The 21,326-nt window shown below is 37.6% G+C and overlaps 4 protein-coding genes across 5 annotated transcripts in view; 1 reads left to right on the top strand and 3 right to left on the bottom strand.

Annotated features, from left to right (window-relative positions):
- The first annotated feature begins 198 nt into the window (after window positions 1-198).
- Window positions 199-21,326, top strand: part of LOC139949061 (PMS1 protein homolog 1-like) — a 31,691-nt gene continuing 10,563 nt past the window's right edge. The window contains exons 1-4 of one of the 2 annotated variants that reach the window (XM_071947463.1): window positions 199-243; window positions 1,266-1,416; window positions 19,906-20,191; window positions 20,612-20,901. In XM_071947463.1, coding sequence (XP_071803564.1) covers window positions 200-243; window positions 1,266-1,416; window positions 19,906-20,191; window positions 20,612-20,901 — 771 coding nt within the window. In that variant the 5' untranslated portion in view covers window position 199. Of the gene's footprint in view, window positions 244-274; window positions 347-1,265; window positions 1,417-19,905; window positions 20,192-20,611; window positions 20,902-21,326 lie in introns of those variants that run through there. The other variant, XM_071947464.1, reaches the window with a different exon arrangement.
- LOC139949062 (uncharacterized) lies at window positions 4,723-7,225 on the bottom strand. The gene is made up of 2 exons (XM_071947465.1): window positions 7,026-7,225; window positions 4,723-5,786 (listed from the first exon to the last, which is right to left on the bottom strand). Exon 2 carries the CDS (start codon window positions 5,735-5,737, stop codon window positions 4,808-4,810), a length of 930 nt encoding a protein of 309 aa, XP_071803566.1. The 5' UTR covers window positions 5,738-5,786; window positions 7,026-7,225; the 3' UTR covers window positions 4,723-4,807.
- LOC139948916 (uncharacterized) lies at window positions 9,790-14,339 on the bottom strand. The gene is made up of 2 exons (XM_071947281.1): window positions 14,027-14,339; window positions 9,790-12,034 (listed from the first exon to the last, which is right to left on the bottom strand). The coding sequence occupies exon 2, from the start codon at window positions 11,984-11,986 to the stop codon at window positions 11,090-11,092; it is 897 nt and encodes a 298-aa protein (XP_071803382.1). The 5' UTR covers window positions 11,987-12,034; window positions 14,027-14,339; the 3' UTR covers window positions 9,790-11,089.
- On the bottom strand, window positions 16,716-18,383 carry LOC139949143 (uncharacterized). Its single transcript, XM_071947545.1, has 2 exons — window positions 18,266-18,383; window positions 16,716-17,656 (listed from the first exon to the last, which is right to left on the bottom strand). Exon 2 carries the CDS (start codon window positions 17,631-17,633, stop codon window positions 16,716-16,718), a length of 918 nt encoding a protein of 305 aa, XP_071803646.1. The 5' UTR covers window positions 17,634-17,656; window positions 18,266-18,383.

Raw genomic sequence — 21,326 nt, 5'->3', positions numbered from 1 at the left:
ATAATCTTGTTAAGATAAATTGTCATATAATCTTTTCATCAAAAAGGATTTTTTGACCTTGAATAGGTCTTGGCTAAATTTTGTAAAATCAAAAACTAACCAATCAAAATTGTTTATGGAGGGGTTAACGGGCCATTGAAGTTACTTCGGTGACGTCATTCTGCCTGTCTCTGAAATGTCATGTGCGGGCGCGGGAGATATGACTGAAGTTAGTGAACACAAAACAACATTATCATCATGCAGGTTTGTTATTGTTTTATTCTACACTAACTAAGCAAAGACAATAATGGTATTATGTACTATTTGAATAAACACTCTCTCCTGCTAGTGCTAGGAGTAGGACTAGGTGAGCTTACGTATAACTATAATAAAAAGTTCCAAATACTCAATAGAAATAATAGGGATACTGACGATACTTACTGTGTTACTGTACTGGGTCCTGCCTGGGATAGGCTGGGCTCCCTCACACTGAGTCACTCAATCAATTGGTCACTGTCATTGATGATTGGTCGTACTCGTACGTAGGTTTATCGTGAATAGCAAAATATCAAGAGAGGACGCTGTTGAACCCACACTAAGATATAGCCATGATGCGTGCGCATAACATAATGCGGTTCTGAATCGCGATAAACCTTATGAATTGATGGGAGGTATTAAAGCCATCATTATACACTTTTGGTAAACTGTATTGTCCAAGTCCCACACTTGGTGTATCACAACTTGGATAACTTTCCGTATGGCGCCACCACCTTTTCACTAATTTTTACAAAAAGGGATATCTCATTGAGGTAAAATACTATATTATTTCATATTGAATGAAAAAGTGGTGGCGCCATACGGAAACTTTTCCCACAACTTATATATAAATTAACAAACCTGTGAAAATTTAGGCTCAATCGGTCATCGGAGTCGGGAGAAAATAACGGGAAAACCCACTCTTGTTTCCGCGCATTTCGCCGTGTCATGACATATGTTTAAAATAAATCCATAATTCTCTCTATCGAGAATCGAAATTGTTATAATGTTTTCTCAAAAAGTAAAGCATTTCATGGAACAATATTTCAAGAGAAGTCTTTCACCATTACCTTCTGTAAACCCTGTAAATTATTTGTAAATCTGTGAACTTTTTTTTCTTTTTTTTTGTACCGAAAGTGTATAATGGCTTTAGGAGGGAGCTGTTTTTACAAGCTCCCAGGTTATTACTTCTATTGTTATCATCTTCAAGGAATTGGTAAAGAACTCATTGTATTTATTTGTTATTTCAGAGCAAGTAAGATGTCTTCACTACGTAAGCTTCCATCGGATACAGTACGTCTAGTATCAAGCTCCCAGGTTATTACTTCTATTGTTAGCATCGTCAAGGAATTGGTAGAGAACTCATTAGATGCACAAAGTGACAACATTGAAGTCAAATTGGTAAGTAGAAAAATCTTTTCTGACAGCTTTTTAGAGATGAGGGTTTTTCAGACTTTTTTCCTGAACTAAAAAGGATGCCATCGTTCCATCGGCTGACCAAATTCTCGCTGGGGTGGATTTCACACAGAGATAAGCCGGGTTCATACTTCCTGCGAATACAAATGCAATGTGAATTTGAAGTCACAGCCTTCCTTTCGGAGCGATATTCGCCAGTAAGTTGAACGGAGTTGAATTGTTGCAAATTTGTGGCGTCAACATTCGCTTTGCCTTCGCATGCGCAAGAAGTATGAATTAGGCTTTAAGACTAGTCTAATCTTAGACTTGCCTTAAGTTTTTAACAACTTCTTATAGACCTATCTATGAAATCAACCCTTGGGTAAACATCATCCGAGAATGTTGGGATTGTGATGCTGCCAAACTCAAAGCAGCAGCACTCACACTGGAAGGATAGGCTGAGGTGGGAGAAGTACCAGTGATTCAAGCTGGGTACAAGGAGGAGACCACGGGCAAATGCTTAGAGACTTATTTATGCCTGCCTTATAAAGCTGTTATTTCTTCCATGTATAAAATACCCTGCAGTCGATTTCACGCAAGGATTAATCCTAACTCGAGTTGGGCAAGTAACCCATCCTAACTCAGGATGGGTTCAATGCGTCCTACGTATTTGGATACAAAACTGAACCTGTCCTAAGTCCTAAGATTAGTCCTAAGTTAGGAAGAGTTTGGTGAAACTGGCGGCTGAACATATACTTAATTTGTGGCATGAGCATACTGCTTACATACGCTCCTTGAAATCTATTACTCAAGGAGTTATAGAAGAGTTTGCGGTAACACCATGTAATAACAATCTCTAAATGAGTTGGGGTGGTTCTGAAAAGAACCGTTGGGTTAACTCGACGTTTCGATCAGTATGCTCTGATCGTCTTCAAGGAGTTGCCAAAATACGGGAATGTTGTCATTTCAACATACATGTACCTCATAAAATTTGGTGCGTGGTTTCAGAAGTTTTAGTCCGCAGTGACTCAAACTCTTGCCTTTTATAAGTTTAATTTTAACTTCAAACAGGATGAAAATTTGCATTGGAACTTTGCAAAGGGCACCACAGTAAAAGCACAGGGCACCACAGCAATTAGCCTTTTTGAGATATGGTGGCCACTAGGAGTTTTGGTTTGGTAGGGTGTAAAAAGACAAATTCACCCGAATCAATTAGTGTTATAGTAATGTGTCCACCACATCTCAAAGTGGCTTATAATTCAAGGCATGGCATTATGATCAGTCAGATTTTGGTGTTTGAAGATTTTCTTAGATTTTGTGCCAACAATGATTTAATTTGGCGGCTTTAATTATAAAAGAACTTTGTCACATGATGTTCCATCATCGAACCTCTTCTCAAGATCACATCCATTCCTGATCACCAGTGAGTGTAGAAAGTAGAAACAAAAACTAAGTTATGAACCTTCATTTATACCAAAAGTGTTTTGAAGAATAAAATCTATAGATCAGAAACAAAAGGTGTGTCATCAGTAAGTTACAAAACAGTGAGTTTTTTTTATTCAAAGCAAAGTGAAATAAACGGTGCATTTATCGGATCAAAAATTCAGTCATTAAAATAATACTCTAGTCCCTAAAATAAACTATGAATTTAAAATGTATTAAATAAAATGAATATTTTAGTTTAAAAATGATGCTTAGGGGGCATGTTAAGTGAAGATTTAACTTACAAAAATGGAACTTGAGCTATTTAATATCTTATTGAACAGAATGAATCGATCTTCCTCATAAATCAAATCAAATCAAATTACCGAATGGGTGTCATGGCCGAGCGGTTTAAAGCATCAAAATCAAGTTTTGATGTTTAAGTCATAGGCTGTCGGTTTGATTCCCAGTCATGACAAATGTGTCCTTTAAAAGCGACACACTTCACTAATTACTATCAATCTTTTTTTCCGGCCAGGGTACGTGTGAGGGTAGAGGTTGATATTGTGTAACAAAAAGCCTTTGGAGCGCTGCAGTTGCCCAGGTTGTATACTCCTAGGGTACCTGGGAGGGTAGAGGTTGATATTGTGTAACAAAAAGCCTTTGGAACGCTGCAGTTGCCCAGGTTGTATACTCCTAGGGTACCTGGGAGGGTAGAGGTTGATATTGTGTATGAAAAAGCCTTTGGAGTGCTTTGGTTACCCAGGTTGTATACTCCTAGGGTACCTGGGAGGGTAGAGGTTGATATTGTGTAACAAAAAACCTTTGGAGCGCTGCAGTTGCCCAGGTTGTATACTCCTAGGGTACCTGTGAGGGTAGAGGTTGATATTGTGTATGAAAAAGCCTTTGGAGCGCTGCAGTTGCCCAGGTTGTATACTCCTAGGGTACCTGGGAGGGTAGAGGTTGATATTGTGTATGAAAAAGCCTTTGGAGCGCTGCAGTTGCCCAGGTTGTATACTCCTAGGGTACCTGGGAGGGTAGAGGTTGATATTGTGTATGAAAAAGCCTTTGGAGCACTGCAGTTGCCCAGGTTGTATACTCCTAGGGTACCTGGGAGGGTAGAGGTTGATATTGTGTATGAAAAAGCCTTTGGAGCGCTGCAGTTATTATTATTATTATTACTGGTTTATTGTAAAAAACATCTGCTTGTCGCAGTCCAGAGACTGAATTAAAATACAGATTTATATTTTTATTTAAAAATTTTTAAAAACAGAGGAGAAAATTTATACACAAGAAAAATTAAAAAATTAAGAGCATAGTCAAAAGAGACGTTATGAGAACTAAAATTAGATAAAACAAAAACAATAAATATTTAACAAGCACACTTAACTAACAACCCAACTGAGACCAACCCAAAAAAAACAAAAAAAACAAAAAAAAAAAACAAACAAACAAACAAACAAACAAACAAACAAACAAACAAACAAACAAACAAAGTTGATATTGTGTATGAAAAAGCCTTTGGAGCACTGCAGTTGCCCAGGTTGTATACTCCTAGGGTACCTGGGAGGGTAGAGGTTGATATTGTGTATGAAAAAGCCTTTAGAGCGCTGCAGTTGCCCAGGTTGTATACTCCTCAGGGAGCTAAAAAAGGAATATTTTTGGCCCAATGAGCAGGGCACTAATGTAAAGCGCATTGATAGAGTAGTAAAATGCTAGTCTAATTGTTATTATTAAAAAATTATTGTTAAGAATACTGATTTAATGTAGTTATTTTTTAAATATTTAGTGTCTTAGTATTATATTTTTAAAAATGTAAACAAATTAAGCCTCAACTTTTTTGGGGGAATGTTACTTTCTTGGTTGCCCTCTGAAGAACTGCTGCAAGGCAAACATTCCCAGTCAACACAATATAGGACACTAGGTCGTAATATAGGACATTCAGACTTAATATTAGGACACTTGTCCTTCTACTTTACTGGATTCTGTTGCCATACATCTTTTTGTAGTATGGCAAAGCAATATCAATCAAGCGCTGTAGGTCAGCTGTAACTTCTGGTTTAGACTCTTGGCTTTGGACCTGAGGCTTCATAAAACAAGTGCCATTTCGGAAATTCTTAAAACCGTCACTATCGTTAATGATATTATTCAATGTCTGACTGACTGTCCAGTCCTTAACAACGTCAACTCCAGCATCCCAGCTTAGTAACTCATCACTGTATGGAATCCCTAATTTCCTACAGAAACCAGACAGTATGGTTGCTGGATCATTCACAAGATCATCTGCATCTAAGATAACTGGGTCTGGGTCTAAACCTTTCTCTTTTACGTAGGAATATAAATCATAGGTTTCTTTGAAACTACCTCCTGGGGGAAGTATTTCTGGAGGTTGTTGGTCAAATTCCACTTCATCTAGTGATATATTGGTCTTATTATCTGACTGTACTGACATAAGATTCATCATTTCAACTACTAGTTTCTTCCAAGATGGAAAGACCTTGGCTGGGTTACGGATGAGGAAAGCATGACGGTAGCCAGAATCTGGAAGATACTCAAATTTCCCATCTGGACAAAAAGATATTTCTTTGGCAAAAATAATCTTCTTATCAGGGTACCCTGTCTCCATGTGGTTTTTTAGCCATTTATAAGTACAGATTGAGCTATGGAAACCAGACCCGGGATCCTTCTGCAGTTCTTCTGGTGTTTTATCGGTGATTACTTCAGGTTCAGGTGGCATCTCCATGTTATTGTTTGATACAATTTGTCTCTCTGGTCCAAAGAATCTTGCCGTGCTGTACATCTCAAATAGCATCTTAGAATCTGGAAGTTTGTCCATACACTTCAAGAAAGCGGATGAGACGGTGCGAGGACATGCCCAGAGAATGACTTTGATTTGGTCGGCCATGATTACAGTCAGTTGTCTTCCTTTTTGTCTTGGACTGGATAGCAAGATTCTGCAGTGAGAAGAAGAAATGAGTAAAGGCAAAAAAAAATTGCAAAGAAAATGAAACTTAATGCCGGTTTATAGTCGGTCGCGCGATGGTCGGCGACGGAAATCTTGCACGCAATCCGAAGACTGAGGCCTAAAAACCGTGTCTTTTTATGATCGCGCGTCAAGATTTTCGATGCCCGACCATCGCGCGACTGACTATAACTCGGCCTTTACACTTTTGTAATGTATGTACAGTAAACAAACAAAATTAAATTTTGATTTAATATTTAAATGCTGGAAGCATTTAATTGGCTTTTAATTGGCTACAATTGGAGGTAGAGGACATTTGACATTTTGTTTAATCTGTGTTGATAACCTATGGTTGATAAGATAATCTAAAGTTTAGGACAGGCACAGCTTAGCTCATTTTGAAATTAGAGTGAACAAATTTTTTTTCAACTCTTCATACTTCGTTGTCTTTGGTTACATAGATTGACAATTCAACAGAACATATTTGACCCTGTGAATATGGAGAAGCAGACCATACTATGGAAACCATGGCTTCTGCTCCAGATTGGTCTCAGGATAGCTTGGCCAGGCAGTTGTTTTGACAATTGCGCTAACTTTGTGTTCGTGCTTGGGGCTTCAGACGAGAGAACGGAGCCGAACGGAGCCAAAGCCAAAGCCATGGATTTGAAAAGGGCCTATGGAACACACACTGCCTTGTTTGCCCTCTACTACCCAACCCTTGTAGCTCAAAAGATCTTGCAATGTTCAATAAAACCCAAAGGACTGTGTAAAGAAATTTGAAACTGATATAACCGTAACACTTCATGAGTCATTTTAATGAAAAGAAGACTGTAGGTGTTCCTTCATGCACGCTTTATATGCTTTTAAGAAGGCTCCGCTGGGGCAGAAAGTGAAGCCAGTAAAAATAACATTTTGCATTTATACCTGGTATTATTCTGATTGGTAAAGCAATCTGCAATCAGTGAGTTATTTTTTTCATGCTGTGTTTTTCAATCAAACTAGCTTTCATTTTATCTTACATACAGGCATGATATTCTTCCAACTTTAGTCTGATTTATGATTTGTTGTGCTCTTGGAAAAATCAGGAAAATGTGATTAAATATCCTGAATAGTATATTAAACCCTCATTATGAACTTGTGTTCAAACATGATTTTCTAACTTTTTCCCAATGACTATATATCATGTCTGTTTCAGTTGTACATTTACTTGCAAAGAATGAGAAATACATACCAGTTTGTCCTCCACTGTGAGCACCTCCAGCAGTCACTTAACACTACCGATTGGAAGGCCAAGACTCTCCAATGCAAGCAATAAGTACTTGGTGAGATTAAATGCTGTTACCAAACTCAATTGAGTCTTAGGAATTGGATTGTGGGAGGCAAAAAGTACTTGGTGACTTTAGACGCTGTTACCAAACTTAATTGAGTCTTTTGAAATATATTGGATCGTGAAGGGAGTGCCAACTCATCCTATATCCATTCATTTACATAACAGATAAAGTTATGTAACAGTAAACAGGGCTTAACAGGTAGGAGATAGCAAGGCTGACATTTCAGATAATTTTGAGGATTGAAAACCTTTTCAAAAGAAACTACTAATACTATCAGTAGTAGAATTTACAGCAAGACAAGATTTACCTAGGAAGTGATAAAACTGAGAATATTTGTATTCCCCCTGGATCGATGCTAGTTTATCATAGGTTGCTCCCCAGCTCTAACAGACAGGTACCCATTTGTACTCCTGGTTGGAGATATCACAATAGTGATAAAGTGTCTTGCTCAAGGACACAGGTGTTGCGATTGACCGGGTCAAGATTCAAACCCACATTCTGTAAATTACAGAACTTAAGTCCACCGCCCTAGACGCTCGGCTACGTGTCATCACAACTCAATATGTTCTGTTATTAGAATCACTTTTAAGAAAACCAACATTAATAAACTTTAATTAATCTTAAGATTCCCTGAGTCACTGACGTTTAATGAGGTATGAAACCATGGAGGATTCTTCCTCCATGTTGAAACTTTGCATGGTCTTGAAAATAAGAAGTACGTGTAACTATAGCAGGCCTTGAACTTCAAAAGTGCGGCACCAGTGACATCAATGTAAGTAATCTTTATAGAATGTTGGCTGGTAGCCTGTTTCTGCTAAGCAATAATAACCAGTGCTTAGCAAGTTTTGTGCCTACAGATTTGATTAAACTGGAGTCTGGTATGTCACTGGTGAAACTATTTGTACAAATCGAGCAGCAAATAAATGATAGAGTGGCGTTTGAAGCTATGCATACATTTATAAGAAGATGAGACTTGAGGGTCGACCATTTGTAAAATATATTTGTATATTTTTTTAAGTTTTTTTTTTAAAATAACAAATAACAAAAAAACCGGTGCGGCCGCCAAGATCAAGGCAGGGGGGGGGGGGGACGTGCAACATGTTAATTATTTTACTTGGCCTTATGGGAGGAGTGTTGGCTCTGAAAAGAGCTGGTGTGGTGTTAACATTTCAAAGAGTAGACTCGCTCTTCTTCAGGAGAAAGATGAGCCAGATTAGCAGAGTATACTTTTTGAACTGTCAAGACCACACCGGCCTTTTCAAAGCCATCACTCCTTCCAAACAAGTTTTTACATTCCACACACAAGTTTACTATTTGTAGTTTTATCTTATTGACATTAACAAAATTGAAATCCTGTACATTTGCAGAATTCATTAGGAAAACAAGATTGAAGTCAAAAGGCAAATACTTCAGAAGCAATATTAAGTTTTTGTTATGTAGTGGTGTTTTTTAGTCTCTTTTTACAAAATTACTTCTAAATGTACCAAGTCTTGTTTTAGTTTTAAACAATACAAAATCTATACTATTAAAAGCGTAACCTGCGTCATCTTGGATTGAAAATGAGAAGGTCCAGTGGCATGGCATCCTTGTGGAATCCAACACGGTTGTGTCGTTACAGATGTCGGGTTGCAAGTCTACAAAACCCTGAACCGAACTCCCTCTTACGAGTTGTCTGATTGGCTGGAGTCATGAGCGATATCTCCTTACATGTGTGGTTGTCTGGTTTTGATATGGGCCACCTGTTGGTCGAAGGGGGAAGCCATAGGCTGCACACAGAGTCACCTCTGTGGTTGTCTGGTTTTGATATGGGCCACCTGTTGGTCTAAGCATGGAGGAAGGAAGAGAAGGAGCTCGAACGAAGGGACTTCAAAAGTCGAACCTGCGGTACGCGGTCGTTTAACAACACCTCGTAATCACCGACATACCGTATACAGACAATGGGCGACCTGGCGTATGTGAGTTTGCGCGTGCGCACTTGGTTCTTCACTCAACCATGGTGTCGTATGTCGTATGGATGTAATACAGAAAAACCTGATAAAAATTGTGTACACTTGTGCTCACCAAATCGAAAAACACAATTGAATACCAACCATCCTCGTGTTGACGTGTGCTAATACCCAAACTTTGAACAACCGCTAGTGACCGGAAAGTCAAAAAAAATGAAAAAATATGCCATGATGTTTCAGTGAAACACCACAAACGGTAAATGAAAACGTGCATATTCACAATTATGTCTCCAATGATTCAACTTTACACGAAGGTAACGGTGCAGAGCGGCGGTACCGCACGTTCTGTACAAAGAAATCTAATCCTGCTCATTTATTGGCCGTCCAGCTGAAGGTCTCCTATCTTTTTCCACTAGTTATAGACGGGGGCATTGTCAGGGTATTGTTTTGTTACTCTACGATTTTGCGGGTCGTTCGAGATCCTTCTATTCCTTCCTCCATGGTCTAAGGCGGGGAAGCTGTAGGCTGCACACAGAGCCACCTCTTTAGGTTTGAAGTGGGTGGCAACCTCGGACTCCCATTAACATTCCAGAGTGACTCATTGATGTTTCGCAGAGTGGTAAATGGCATTGTGTATATACCATTTTGTACAGGGGGGGGGGGTTAATTTCGCGTGTTACGCCATTAGTGGTACAGTCCATATGTCATCCCCCACACACAGAACGTATACACGCAAAAGTTGAAACATTTTCAAAAAGAAAGTAAATACATTACTGAATCTTTTCATATACATTGTATAGGTTTTGCCAGTTAAACCTACAAAAGAGTACATGAAATCACCGTTTAAGAATAGTATGCTTTCATAGTTACGAACTTTGTGAAACATTAACGGCTGTTTTGAAGCTGTAAACGAACATTCCATTCAAAGTTCTGAAGCAACAAAATTGTTAGAACGCAGTTTGAACGCAAGAGAGAAGGTGAGGAGGGGAGGGACGTTTCACAACTAAGTTGTGCACGCTCAACAATAAATTTTTATCAAAACACAACATTAATGACAACATACCGATTATAAATACAATTTCTAATCCAATATTACGAAATGATTATTACCTGTAAGATTACCTCCCTTGCCCCCACATTACCTTTTACAACATTTGTATACTAGAATCCTCCTCATCTAGTAACTTCTTAAACTTGTTACATTTTCAATGAATGCTCTATGTTTTATAAAAAATGAAAATATGTTTAAGTCTTTCCCACTTTTCAGGAATCTCATGCAATTTAACATTGAGTTGTCAAAAGAAAGACAAATGCTGTTGTTTTGTAAAGTAGGACTTTGTAAAGTAACTTCAGCTTAGGAATCCAACTTATAGTCAATAATTATTCCTTTTGAACAATGGTCCATTGATGACCAGTACAATTTCTCTTGTGCTGAAATGATTATTTGGTTTTGAATAGTGACACATTTTGTGTAGAATTTTGCTCTGCTTTACAAGGGGATCATTAGTCCTAGAAATCATTCACTGGGGTCATGTTTGTTTTAACTTGTTTTAAAATGTAAATAGATAAATAATAAAAATAGTTTTGTAAATGTTACTCTGCTTATTGTAGTAAATTTAGTATAAACATGCCATACCCTCTTTCTCAACTACAGTACTCATACAAAAATATACCTTGTTATAAGTATACATTGCATACCCGGTATTAGACTTATTTTACTTAATTCTTTCTTGACCCTAGCAGAGTCTTTCTTGACCCTAGCAGAGTCTCTCTTGACCCTAGCAGAGTCTTTCTTGACCCTAGCAGAGTCTTTCTTGATTCTTGCAGAGTCTTTCTTTCTTGACCCTAGAAGAGTCTTTCTTGACCCTAGCAGAGTCTTTCTTGACCCTAGCAGAGCCTTTCTGGCTCCTAGCAGAGGCTTTCCTAGGGTCAAAAACGTCAAGCCATTAACTAATTATTTTGCATTCACCATGGTCCTTTTGGTTTGCATTAGTTTGCAAGAGCTGAATGCTTTTTTTTCATTTAATTCTTTTGTCATACATCTTTGTGAAGTATGGCATTGACAAATCAATCAGGCGCTGTATGTCAGCTGACACTTCTGGTTTAGACTCTTGGCTTTGGACCTGAGGCTTCAAGAAACAAGTGCCACTTCGGAAATTCTCAAAGCTTTGACTAAATTGAATGATATTGTGCAGTGGTTCACTGACTGTCCAGTCCTTAACAACGGCAACGCCAGCATCCCAGTTAAGTAACTCATCACTGTATGGAATCCCTAATGTCTTACAGAAACCAGACAGTATGGTTGCTGGATCATTTACAAGATCATCTGCATCTAAGATAACTGGGTCTGGGTCTAAACCTTTCTCTTTTACGTAGAGATATAAATCATAGGTTTCTTTGAAACCACCTCCTTCTGGAAATATCTCCGAGGGCATTTTGTCAAGGTCTATTTCATCTAGTGACATATTGGTATTACCTTTAAGATTCACCATTTCAACTACTAGTTTCTTCCAAGATGGAAAGACCTTGGCTGGGTTACGGATGAGAAAGGCATGGCGATAGCCAGAATCTGGAAGAAACTCAAATTTCCCTTTGGCACACCAAGACAATTCTTTGGCAAAAATAATCTTCTTATCAGGGTATCCTGTCTCCATGTGTTGTTTTAGCCATTTATAAGTACAGATTGAACTGTCGAAACCACACCCGGGATCCTTCAGAATTTCTTCCTGGGTCTTATCAGTGATCGCACCAGGTAGAGGGGAATTATCAATCATTTTGTTTGGGCCAAAGAATCTTGCCGTGCTGTACATCTCAAACAGCATCTTAGAATCTGGAACTTTGTCCATACACTTCAATAAAGCTGAAGAGATGCTTCGAGGACTCACCCAGAGAATGACTTTGATTTGGTCAGCCATTTTGTGTATTTACACCCAATTTCTTGACCTGAGGCTGATGATGTTCCTCTAAATTGAAAAGGAAAAAGAAAAAGTAACAATATAAAAACCCAATGAATGCCTGGAATGCCTCTATTGCCCCTGGTCTTGGCCTTGGTGCCCCTTCAGAAGTTTCCCATAGACTTAAAGATTTTCCATTGGAAGTGCTCGTTTCAAAATGGAAATGGCTTTGCTCTCTCAAAGATGACATTCCAGGCCTGATGTATGCTTGACCCTTTTACATATGTCACATCTATTGACTCTGACTAGACTGTCTTGAGGTTAAATTTGCATCCGGGGGGGGGGGGGGGGGGGGGGGGGGTGGTCAAGAATATAAATTTTGGATTTATCCTTACAGAGGTGTATGTTTATATAGCTCTGTATGTACTTCTAAAGTACTTTCCCCAGTTCTGTGAAAACAAATCCACAACGTATTAGAATTTTGAACTTTGTCCATACAAAGGTTGTGGGTTAGAATCCCATCCGAGTAATATGCCTGTCAGGCCCTAAACTCGGCCCAAAGAACTCAATCAATTTTTAAATCAACTCAAACAGCTCAGTTTATCCCATTTTTACTGACTTTTTTAATCCCAATTTTACTGGCTTTTGTTATTACTCCATTGTGGTTCATCTGTTTTTGTGTTTTTTTTTGGTTGTGTGTTTTTAATGGATGTGTATTTTTCCCCCTTTAAATTTCTTCGTCCTATTTAAAAACGTTTTTTTTTTTTTTAGTTTTCAAAATATATGTGTGCTTGGATCTAGTGCTTTTTTTAAATGAATGTGCAATGTTTTTCTGTGTAAATTTGTAATATTTTTATCTTAAGTTCACTTCTGTAGTTTGTTATTAGCTGGGATCCATGGGAGATCAGTGAGTTTTTCTCACTGAATGGATTTCCCAGGATAAACAAGAAATAAATAAATAAATAAATAAATAAACTGTTTTCGGCATTTTTTTACAAATAATATGTCCTTTTGGTTAGGCCAAATAAAATAAATAACCAGTTGATCGTCCCCACCCGCATCCTTTTTGGGGGCCTCATCCTTTTTTTTAACTATGTGTTATTTTTTGGTTTTTGTATAAAAAAAAATAATAAAAAAAAGGACTGGCCTAGGAGCTTCTATCAAATCTAACGTCATGCTCTCGAACACGTACAACCGTATGTTTCATTAAACAATATTAGTGAATGCCTACCAGCAAATCTGTTAGTGTAATCCGACCCTGTTAATAATAGTGTTAAAGCCAGTGGACCCTTTCGGTTAAAAAAAAAAAAAAAGTTCACAGATTTACAAATAACTTACAGGGTTTACAGAAGGCAATGGTGAAAGACTTCTCTTGAAATATTATTCCATGAAATGCGTTACTTTTTGAGAAAACAGCAAAACAATATAAATTCTCATTAACGAGAATTACGGATTTATATTAAACACATGTCATGACACGGCAAAACGCGCAGAAACAAGGGTGGGTTTTTCCGTTGTTTTCTCCCGACTCCTATGACCGATTGAGCCTAAATTTTCACAGGTTTGTTATTTGATATAGAAGTTGTGGTACACAAAGTGTGGGCCTTGGACAACACTGTTTACCGAAAGGGTCCAATGGCTTTAACACAGGTCCTCATGCAAGAAGAATTGGTGGCCTGTTCGATTTGAAATACTAAGTGGCCATCTTGAAAAAATATAATAAAATAAAATAAAAAGGCCCTCATCCTCCTCTTTTTTGAAAAATCCAGCCGATCAACTGGTATTTTTTAGTTTTTTTGCTTTTGTAAGCAGTTTGCAACAGCTAATTCCATTTTCACATCTTTAATTGTATCTATAAATTTCATTATGTATTGAAAGTTTATCGTACATATTGTCTTTCTCTGTTTCATCACAAACTGCTTTGGTATTGATGAAATGGCGGTATATAAAACATTTTTGTATATGTATATTGGAGCACATAACCTGCTATTCCTGGCAACATTGTCTGCTACCAATATTTCTTTTGAAAAGGTTTTAAAGATCATCATCTTTTTCACTTACATTCAACTAGCTGCAATGGATGTGTTTCATTGATTGTTCTCTTTCCACTTAAGTTGTTAAAAGGTGTTTACTCAGATTCTCATTGTCCGTCAGTCCAAAAGTTTCTTCTCCTTCTTCCTTTTGAGTGCAGTCTCCAGATGATTGCAGAAAACAGTGGCTTCTTCAAACTGATTACAAACCAAACCTATAAAGGTGGTTTAACATTATGTAAATGCAAAGTGTATTCTTGCTCTAAGGTCAGACACGAAGCCACAGACCGAATAACCAGACCAGGGTCACTGAATACAAAGCAGGATTGTGTGGAGGCTCTGGATGGGAGTGTGTTAGTGCACAGGTGTATGAGCTTGTTTTTGTGTCAGAAGCAGAGTGTACCCCCTTCAAAGGCTAAATAACAACACGTACAAGAAGTCAAATAGGGTCCCGTAAACGTTGAGAACATTTAAGTGAAGTAAAAAACGAAAAGTCACCTCAATCCACTAAAATAGTCCTGGCTGTTTTTCTCCCTACGCCCAGGCTGTAGGTAAAAAGCAGGACAGTTCTTTTCAGAGCTGAGAAGTCTACCAAATTCACCCCAAAACATACTTCACAGTAGTATAATATAACAAGACAAGTTCTCATAAGAACAACCCAGGAGTTGTAAATATACTTATGATGTTACCACAAACCAAATACAAAATACACCTATAACAGGATCATTGAATACAAAGCAGAATGATGCTGAACATGGGGAAATGTACATACCTGTAGTACCATCCAGCTGGGGGGGGGGGTGGGCATAGTATACACAATACACAATTCTGTAGTTGATGTTAAACCGGGTTCATATGTCCTGCAAATTTGCATTTTTTTATGCGAATTAATTTGTGTGATATCAAAATTTGTATCGCATCTGCATTCGCAGGAAGTATGAATCGGGCTTTAGCTCCAACATTTAAAGTTTTAGATCCCACTTGTTCCGTTTTGTTGTTGTTGTTGTTGTTGTTTTTTTTTGGTTTTTTTTTTTGGGGGGGGGCTTGGTATTTATACAATACACCTGTAGTTGTTACTAAAAAATAAAAAATAAAAATCAAGACTTTGGTTGTAGCCATATGCCAGGTACTGTCTGTTTATTGATTGGCCTTTACTTAATTCAATTTTACCTCGTTCGTATGAACTCAACCCCCCATGGTTAGAAAGGTTCTAAACTTTCTGCTAGTGCTAGGTCATCAATTGTGTTGCGGACTCAGTTTGTTGGGTTTATGGAATCTCTGAAGTGTACAGATAAATGTATACATGTTTATAATATAATAACAATACACAGCTTAAATAGTGCTTCACATGTAATAGTGATGATTATTTGTGCAACATGGATTAGGAAACATCAACTTTTGCGAGTAGTTCATCAACTAGTGAGTGCCAATGACAGGAAATTTTGAACTCAAATAATTATATAAACAAAATTAATTAAATCCACCATATACATAAACTGACAAACCTGTGGAAGTTTGAGATCGATCGGCCATTTGGGTCACACAAAAATAGTGGAAAACCAATTTGCACATTTTTGCATGACATCCTTAAAAAACAAAAAAAATACGCTCACTGAGCGGTAAACCCCAATTCGGAAATTAGGTTATTTATATCTCATAAAATATGACATTTCAATGGATGTTTTCTACTATCATCACCATAAGACCATATCAGTTTTATGTTTATCTGTAATCTGTATGATTTGTTTCTTGCCAATTTTGTAATGTTCCTTAAAGGTTTTAATAGACAATTCCATTAACCCTTGATTTTTATTGGACTAATCACAACTGGGACTTTGAGCAAACAAAATACAAAGTTCTAGTATTAAATTCCACCACAGCTGTTTTCGGTTTGCACTTGGCACAATCTTGTTTATAGATAGCTCATTATGTACATACCAGTATACAATTGTTGCACGTGCTGTGGCGGGATCCATGGCATTTTGTACACCGAAGGGGGGAAATGGCACCGAGTCGAAGCCGAGGGTGCCATTCACACCGAGGGTGTACAAAATGCCATGGATCCCAGTCACAGCGTGCAACAATTGTTTTGTTATACCTTTGTATAATTGTTATTCCTCTTCTCGAAGTTCTGTTGTCATCTTCAAACATAATTATGACTGACTATTCATTGTTTAATTAGCAGACGAACAAGAAACAATTCCCTCGTACCCGCGGTTGTTTCGTACACGGCGCTGGAAATCGACCAACGCTGGGAACGATCAAGGTGATGTACACCGGTGTACATCACTTTTCATGTCACCCGGCCCGTCGAGCCATGTAACATGCATTTTTGTTGCACGTCACATGATTGGTTCTCGACCAATCAAACTTCACAGTTTGTTACCGAGGTATAACAAGACTGTATGCTTCATTTTTAAAACTTCACAGTTTGTTACCGAGGTATAACAAGACTGTATGCTTCATTTTTGAAAAGGCAAGGGCACCAAGGCGTTTTCTACTTGGCAAAGGGCACCTTACATGTATGAGGAAGTTGTAAATTTCTACTGGAGCATTTTAAGAGCACCAAGGTATTGACGAGGGGGCATGGAGGCAATCGCCTTCATTGCCACAGTGAAGTATTAGGTCTGATGTACAATGCATCAATCGTGTACCAATGTGACAGTTCACATTGATAGGTTTTAAAGGGGTATTTATTGATGTTAATGTGTCAAAACATTTCAATTCATTCTTTTTTTATGCATCTCTTTGTAGTATGGCATAGCGCTATCAGTGTGTCTCTGAACATATTCACGTAAGTCTGCTGACCATTCGGCTTCAGATCTAGGCATATGACTTTTGACATTTGGCTTAAAAAAACAAGTGCTGTTTCGAAAATTCTCAAAGCTTGGATCATGTTTGATGATATCATACAGTGGTTGACTGATTGACCAGTCCTTAACAACATCAACTCCAGCATCCCAGCTTAATAACTCATCACTGTATGGAATCCCTAATGACTTACAGAAACCAGACAGTATGGTTGCTGGATCATTTACAAGATCATCTGCATCTAAGATAACTGGGTCTGGGTCTAAACCTTTCTCTTTTACATAGGAATATAAATCATACATTGCTTTAAAAACCTCCTCATGTGGAAAGAACATAGTGTCATCTATCTGTATCGAACCATACCTATCAGAGAAATTGTCAGCGACTGTTATCGCTTGTTGCATCCATGAATGAAGAACTTTAATTGGGTTCCTAATAAGGAAAGCATGGCGACAACCAGAGTCTGGAAGATATTCAAACTTCCCTTCAGCACTGTAACATATCTCTTTAAAGATAACCACCTTCTTGTCAGGGTATCCTGTCTCCATGTGGTGTTTTAGCCATTTATAAGTACAGATTGAACTGTCAAAACCACACCCGGGATCCTTCAGAATTTCTTGCTGGGTCTTATCGGTGATCAAACCTGGTAGAGGTGTTAGTCGCTCTTTAGTGTTGACAGGCACAACCCTGTCAGGACCAAAGTACTGCGCAGTAGAGAACATCTCAAACACCATCTTAGATTCTGGAACTTTGTCCATACACTTCAAGAAAGCGGATGAGACGGTGCGAGGACACGCCCAGAGAATGACTTTGATTTGGTCGGCCATCTGTCTTGTTTTGTTATGAGGTTCTGGAATGAGAAAATAGGGAAACCAATATCATAAGGACATTAATTAGCCTTTTAACGCAAAAATTGTTATTAGTTGCTATGTTGTGTTCACAGAGGGAAAAATTCATTCAAAAGATAAGCCCCCCCCCCCAACACAAAAAAGAAAAAAGAAAAAAAAATCATACTAAAACTATTCTGTTTTTGAAGCAGCAATATGGAAAGAGTCTAGCAAGATGCAAAGTGCAGTTAAAGGAACATTACAAAATTGTTTTTTTTTCTAACAAAATATTTGCTGGCAGTGTAGGCACCATAAACTGACAAACCTAGGTCACAAGAAAATAGTGACATTGATGCAAAAACAAAAATGAATAAAACGCTCACTGAGCATTAAACTCCAAACAGGAAATTAGTTTGATTTATTTCTCATCAAAGATTCTTTCAGTCACTATAGAGGGGCACAAAGATTTATTTATAATTTAGAAAACTGCTTAACTGTCTAAAATAGTAAACAAAAACACTGGAATTTAAGCATTAGCCACGGAAATACCTCACAAAAACCACAGACGCCCTAAAAAACACCGGAGAGTTTATGAAGACTTAAATGTATAAATGTCCACTCAAAATGTTTACCTTCTTGTGAAATCCAAACAAGTTGACTGGTGTGACAGGTGCAATAGAGGTGGGATACAAGTTGACTGGTGCAGGTTTACTGATGAAAGAGAAAACTACTGACATGAACTGACCAGCTTGCAATACTCAGAATGATACGTCAAAATCCAAAACAGTTCCTTTTAAAAGGACTCCTCCTACACAAAAACAAACACAAAGTCACAAGATCAAACTATGCCCTCCTTAAATACGCCAAACCAAATTCAGAAATGGTGGTCTGATGTTATGTATTTATTCTATAGTTTATATCAAAGGTCTTCAAACTTTTAGTTAACTCAGTCTACATGTAAATATAGAACCTCACACCACCGTTTCTTGATTTCATTTGACGTGATTAATTAGGTCACATTGGCAGGTTGTAATTTTTTAATTTTTTTATAAATGCTTATCACCAGACATACAATTCCTGATGGCCACTTCAAGGTGTGGGCTACAATCAACTATTTTTCCAGCTGGGGCTGAAATAGGGTCACTCTCTAAACAGTTCATTGTATGCTTGGGTATCATTGCAAAAAAGACAAATTTTAAAGTCACCTGGAAATAGAATTTTTTTATTTTAAACATTAGAGTATATGATTCTGAACAATAAAATAATTTTTTGAGTAATTGTTTTTTAATGATTTATATGTTTAAAAAAATAAATAAAGTTGTGTGGGGGTGACTCCCCCTACCCCTTATGTGACGTCAATCGAGGCAGACTTTGCCTCGATCGAACATCGAACACACGTACGTGCAAGTACACTGTACATTCAAGTCCTAGTCAGGAGTTTGTACGTTTTGAAAAAGGTTTTTTCTTGCATTTTTCCGGCAATGTCGACCAGGTGTATTGCTGCTGGATGCAGCAAAACAACTAAAGATGGGGGTCTACAATTTCAACTCCAGCAGAGGCGTATCTGTTGACTCGATTGAGCAAGAATATTTTCATGATATTTTGGAAGATAAATTATCATGATATGGTATAAACTGTTTTTAAAAATTAACACTTTTAATACAAAACACATAAATTAAACTTTTGGTTAGAAACCTACTGCAGGTTGTTATAGTATAAGGCATTTTGAGAAACATTTCACCTATCCGTGAAGAAATTTGTTTAATTTTATGGAAACAAAATATCAGGTTTTTTTGCCCGAAAATTTGAATCTCAGAAGTGTTACCCGGTAAGGTTTTGCAGGTTGTGTATTCCTATATAGGAACAATTTTTACTAAGATGGACATATTCACTGAGTGGAGCACAGTAAGAATAGTTCCTAATAGATTCACTCCTGATTTTGGGAGGATATCTCAATAACCCAACCACCTTTTTAATTGAAGTTTTCACATGTTAGTTCTCAACTATCTTCTACTCTTGTAATGAAATCTGAAATCTGCTTACCAAAGGTTTTTATTGATAACCAAAGGTATTCATTCCCTTACTGCATTCCTTTAAATGTACAAGCTTTGAGTATAATTCCTCTATTTTATTGAAAATCTTTCAAAAAAGATAATTATTATTTAACCCCCCCCCCCTCTTTTTAAAAACTTACAGTTAACATATAAGTTGTGGCACGAGTTATTGTTTTTTTTATAAACTGCATATATCAATTTTTTCTCCCCTTCTGCAGGAAAATCATGGCTTTGAAAAATTGGAAGTACGAGACAATGGGACTGGAATTAAACCTGAGGATGCTGTGTACATGGCACAGAGACACTACACCTCCAAGATATCCCAGCATGGGGATCTAGAATCATTAGAAACGTATGGTTTCCGTGGTGAGGCTTTGGGCTCACTATGTGCAATGTCTGATGTTACCATAGTAACAAAGACATCTGCAGATGACTTTAGTCATATGTATGTACTGGATCATGAAGGATCTATTATATCATCGAAACCATCTCATCTTGGAAATGGTAAATATCACATTCAGTTGTCAAAGTATCAAAGTCACATTACAATTGTTATAGTTGAGGTAAGAGAGAGAGCGAGAGATGGAAATCAACAAATCAACAAATTCTAAAAGCTAATGCACCTCAAAATTGTCATCTTTTTACAGGATTTAACTTTTTTAGTGACTAGCTAGCACGACCTTGGGTCCATTTCACAAAGAGTAAGGACTTAGGAGATATTAAAAACTAAGTTAGGGTGAGTAACTCGCCCAAACTCAAGATAAAACTAGTCTTAACTCTTTGTGAAATCCAGCCGAGTTGCTTGTCATGTCACTAGTCCACCAGTTTTCAGACTAAATTTAACCAATGATGTTGTTAACCTGACCAATTCTGTACATTTAAACAGTTTTATCCTTTTGATTTTTCTCAACAAATGATCATCAGGAACTACAGTAACTGCTACCCAATTATTCAAAAGTGTACCGGTGCGTAAGCAGTATTACTCAAGCATCAAGAGACGTCGGGATGAACTCAAGAAAGTAGAGGAATTATTGAGGAGTTTTGGAGCAATCTGTCCCAATGTACGCCTTTCCCTCTACCATAACAAAAGCAATATCTGGCAGAAGAATAAAGTAGCCAATCATAAGGTGGCTTTAATAAACATGTGGGGTTCAAGTGTGATGTCACAGATGCAACATGTTCAGCGATTGGTTGATGAGGATGGAAATGGTCAAGTAAGTCTTATTTTTTCTAGATGCGGTGTATGAGACATATAAAATGTCTCAACCACTTTTTATCCTATTCATGTGTGTTATGTTGTCGTTTAGCCTTCCAGCGGCTAGGGTCAAAACGTCAGGCCATTAACAATTTTGTGCATATACCGTAGGTCATTTTAGTTGGTAAGCAGTTTGTGACAGCTAATTCCATTTTCTAATTTTGTGTCCTTGTTAGACAAAAACAAGAATTATTGAAAGTAAACCATAATATTAGGGGAGACTGGGGATTAAAACTAAAATAGAATTAAAGATGGATCCTTAAGTAAGAACCACAGTCACTACCACAAACTTTCAAGTCAAAGAGACTACAACCAAAGAAAATGGATAATGTATTTGAAAAAGTTATTGAGAGTTTGTTCTTGCCCAAGAGTCATCTAATCGGG

Source organism: Asterias amurensis, chromosome 16, assembly GCF_032118995.1.
Source record: "Asterias amurensis chromosome 16, ASM3211899v1".
Lineage (NCBI taxonomy): Eukaryota > Metazoa > Echinodermata > Asteroidea > Forcipulatida > Asteriidae > Asterias > Asterias amurensis.
Note: the sequence above shows the minus strand (reverse complement) of the source record. Positions and strands in the feature narration are given on the sequence as shown.

What these genes read in the sequence shown, in the direction of transcription:
- LOC139949062 (XM_071947465.1), bottom strand. Translation starts at nt 5,737, where the DNA reads ATGGCCGACCAAATCAAAGTCATTCTCTGGGCATGTCCTCGCACCGTC.
- LOC139948916 (XM_071947281.1), bottom strand. Translation starts at nt 11,986, where the DNA reads ATGGCTGACCAAATCAAAGTCATTCTCTGGGTGAGTCCTCGAAGCATC.
- LOC139949143 (XM_071947545.1), bottom strand. Translation starts at nt 17,633, where the DNA reads ATGGCCGACCAAATCAAAGTCATTCTCTGGGCGTGTCCTCGCACCGTC.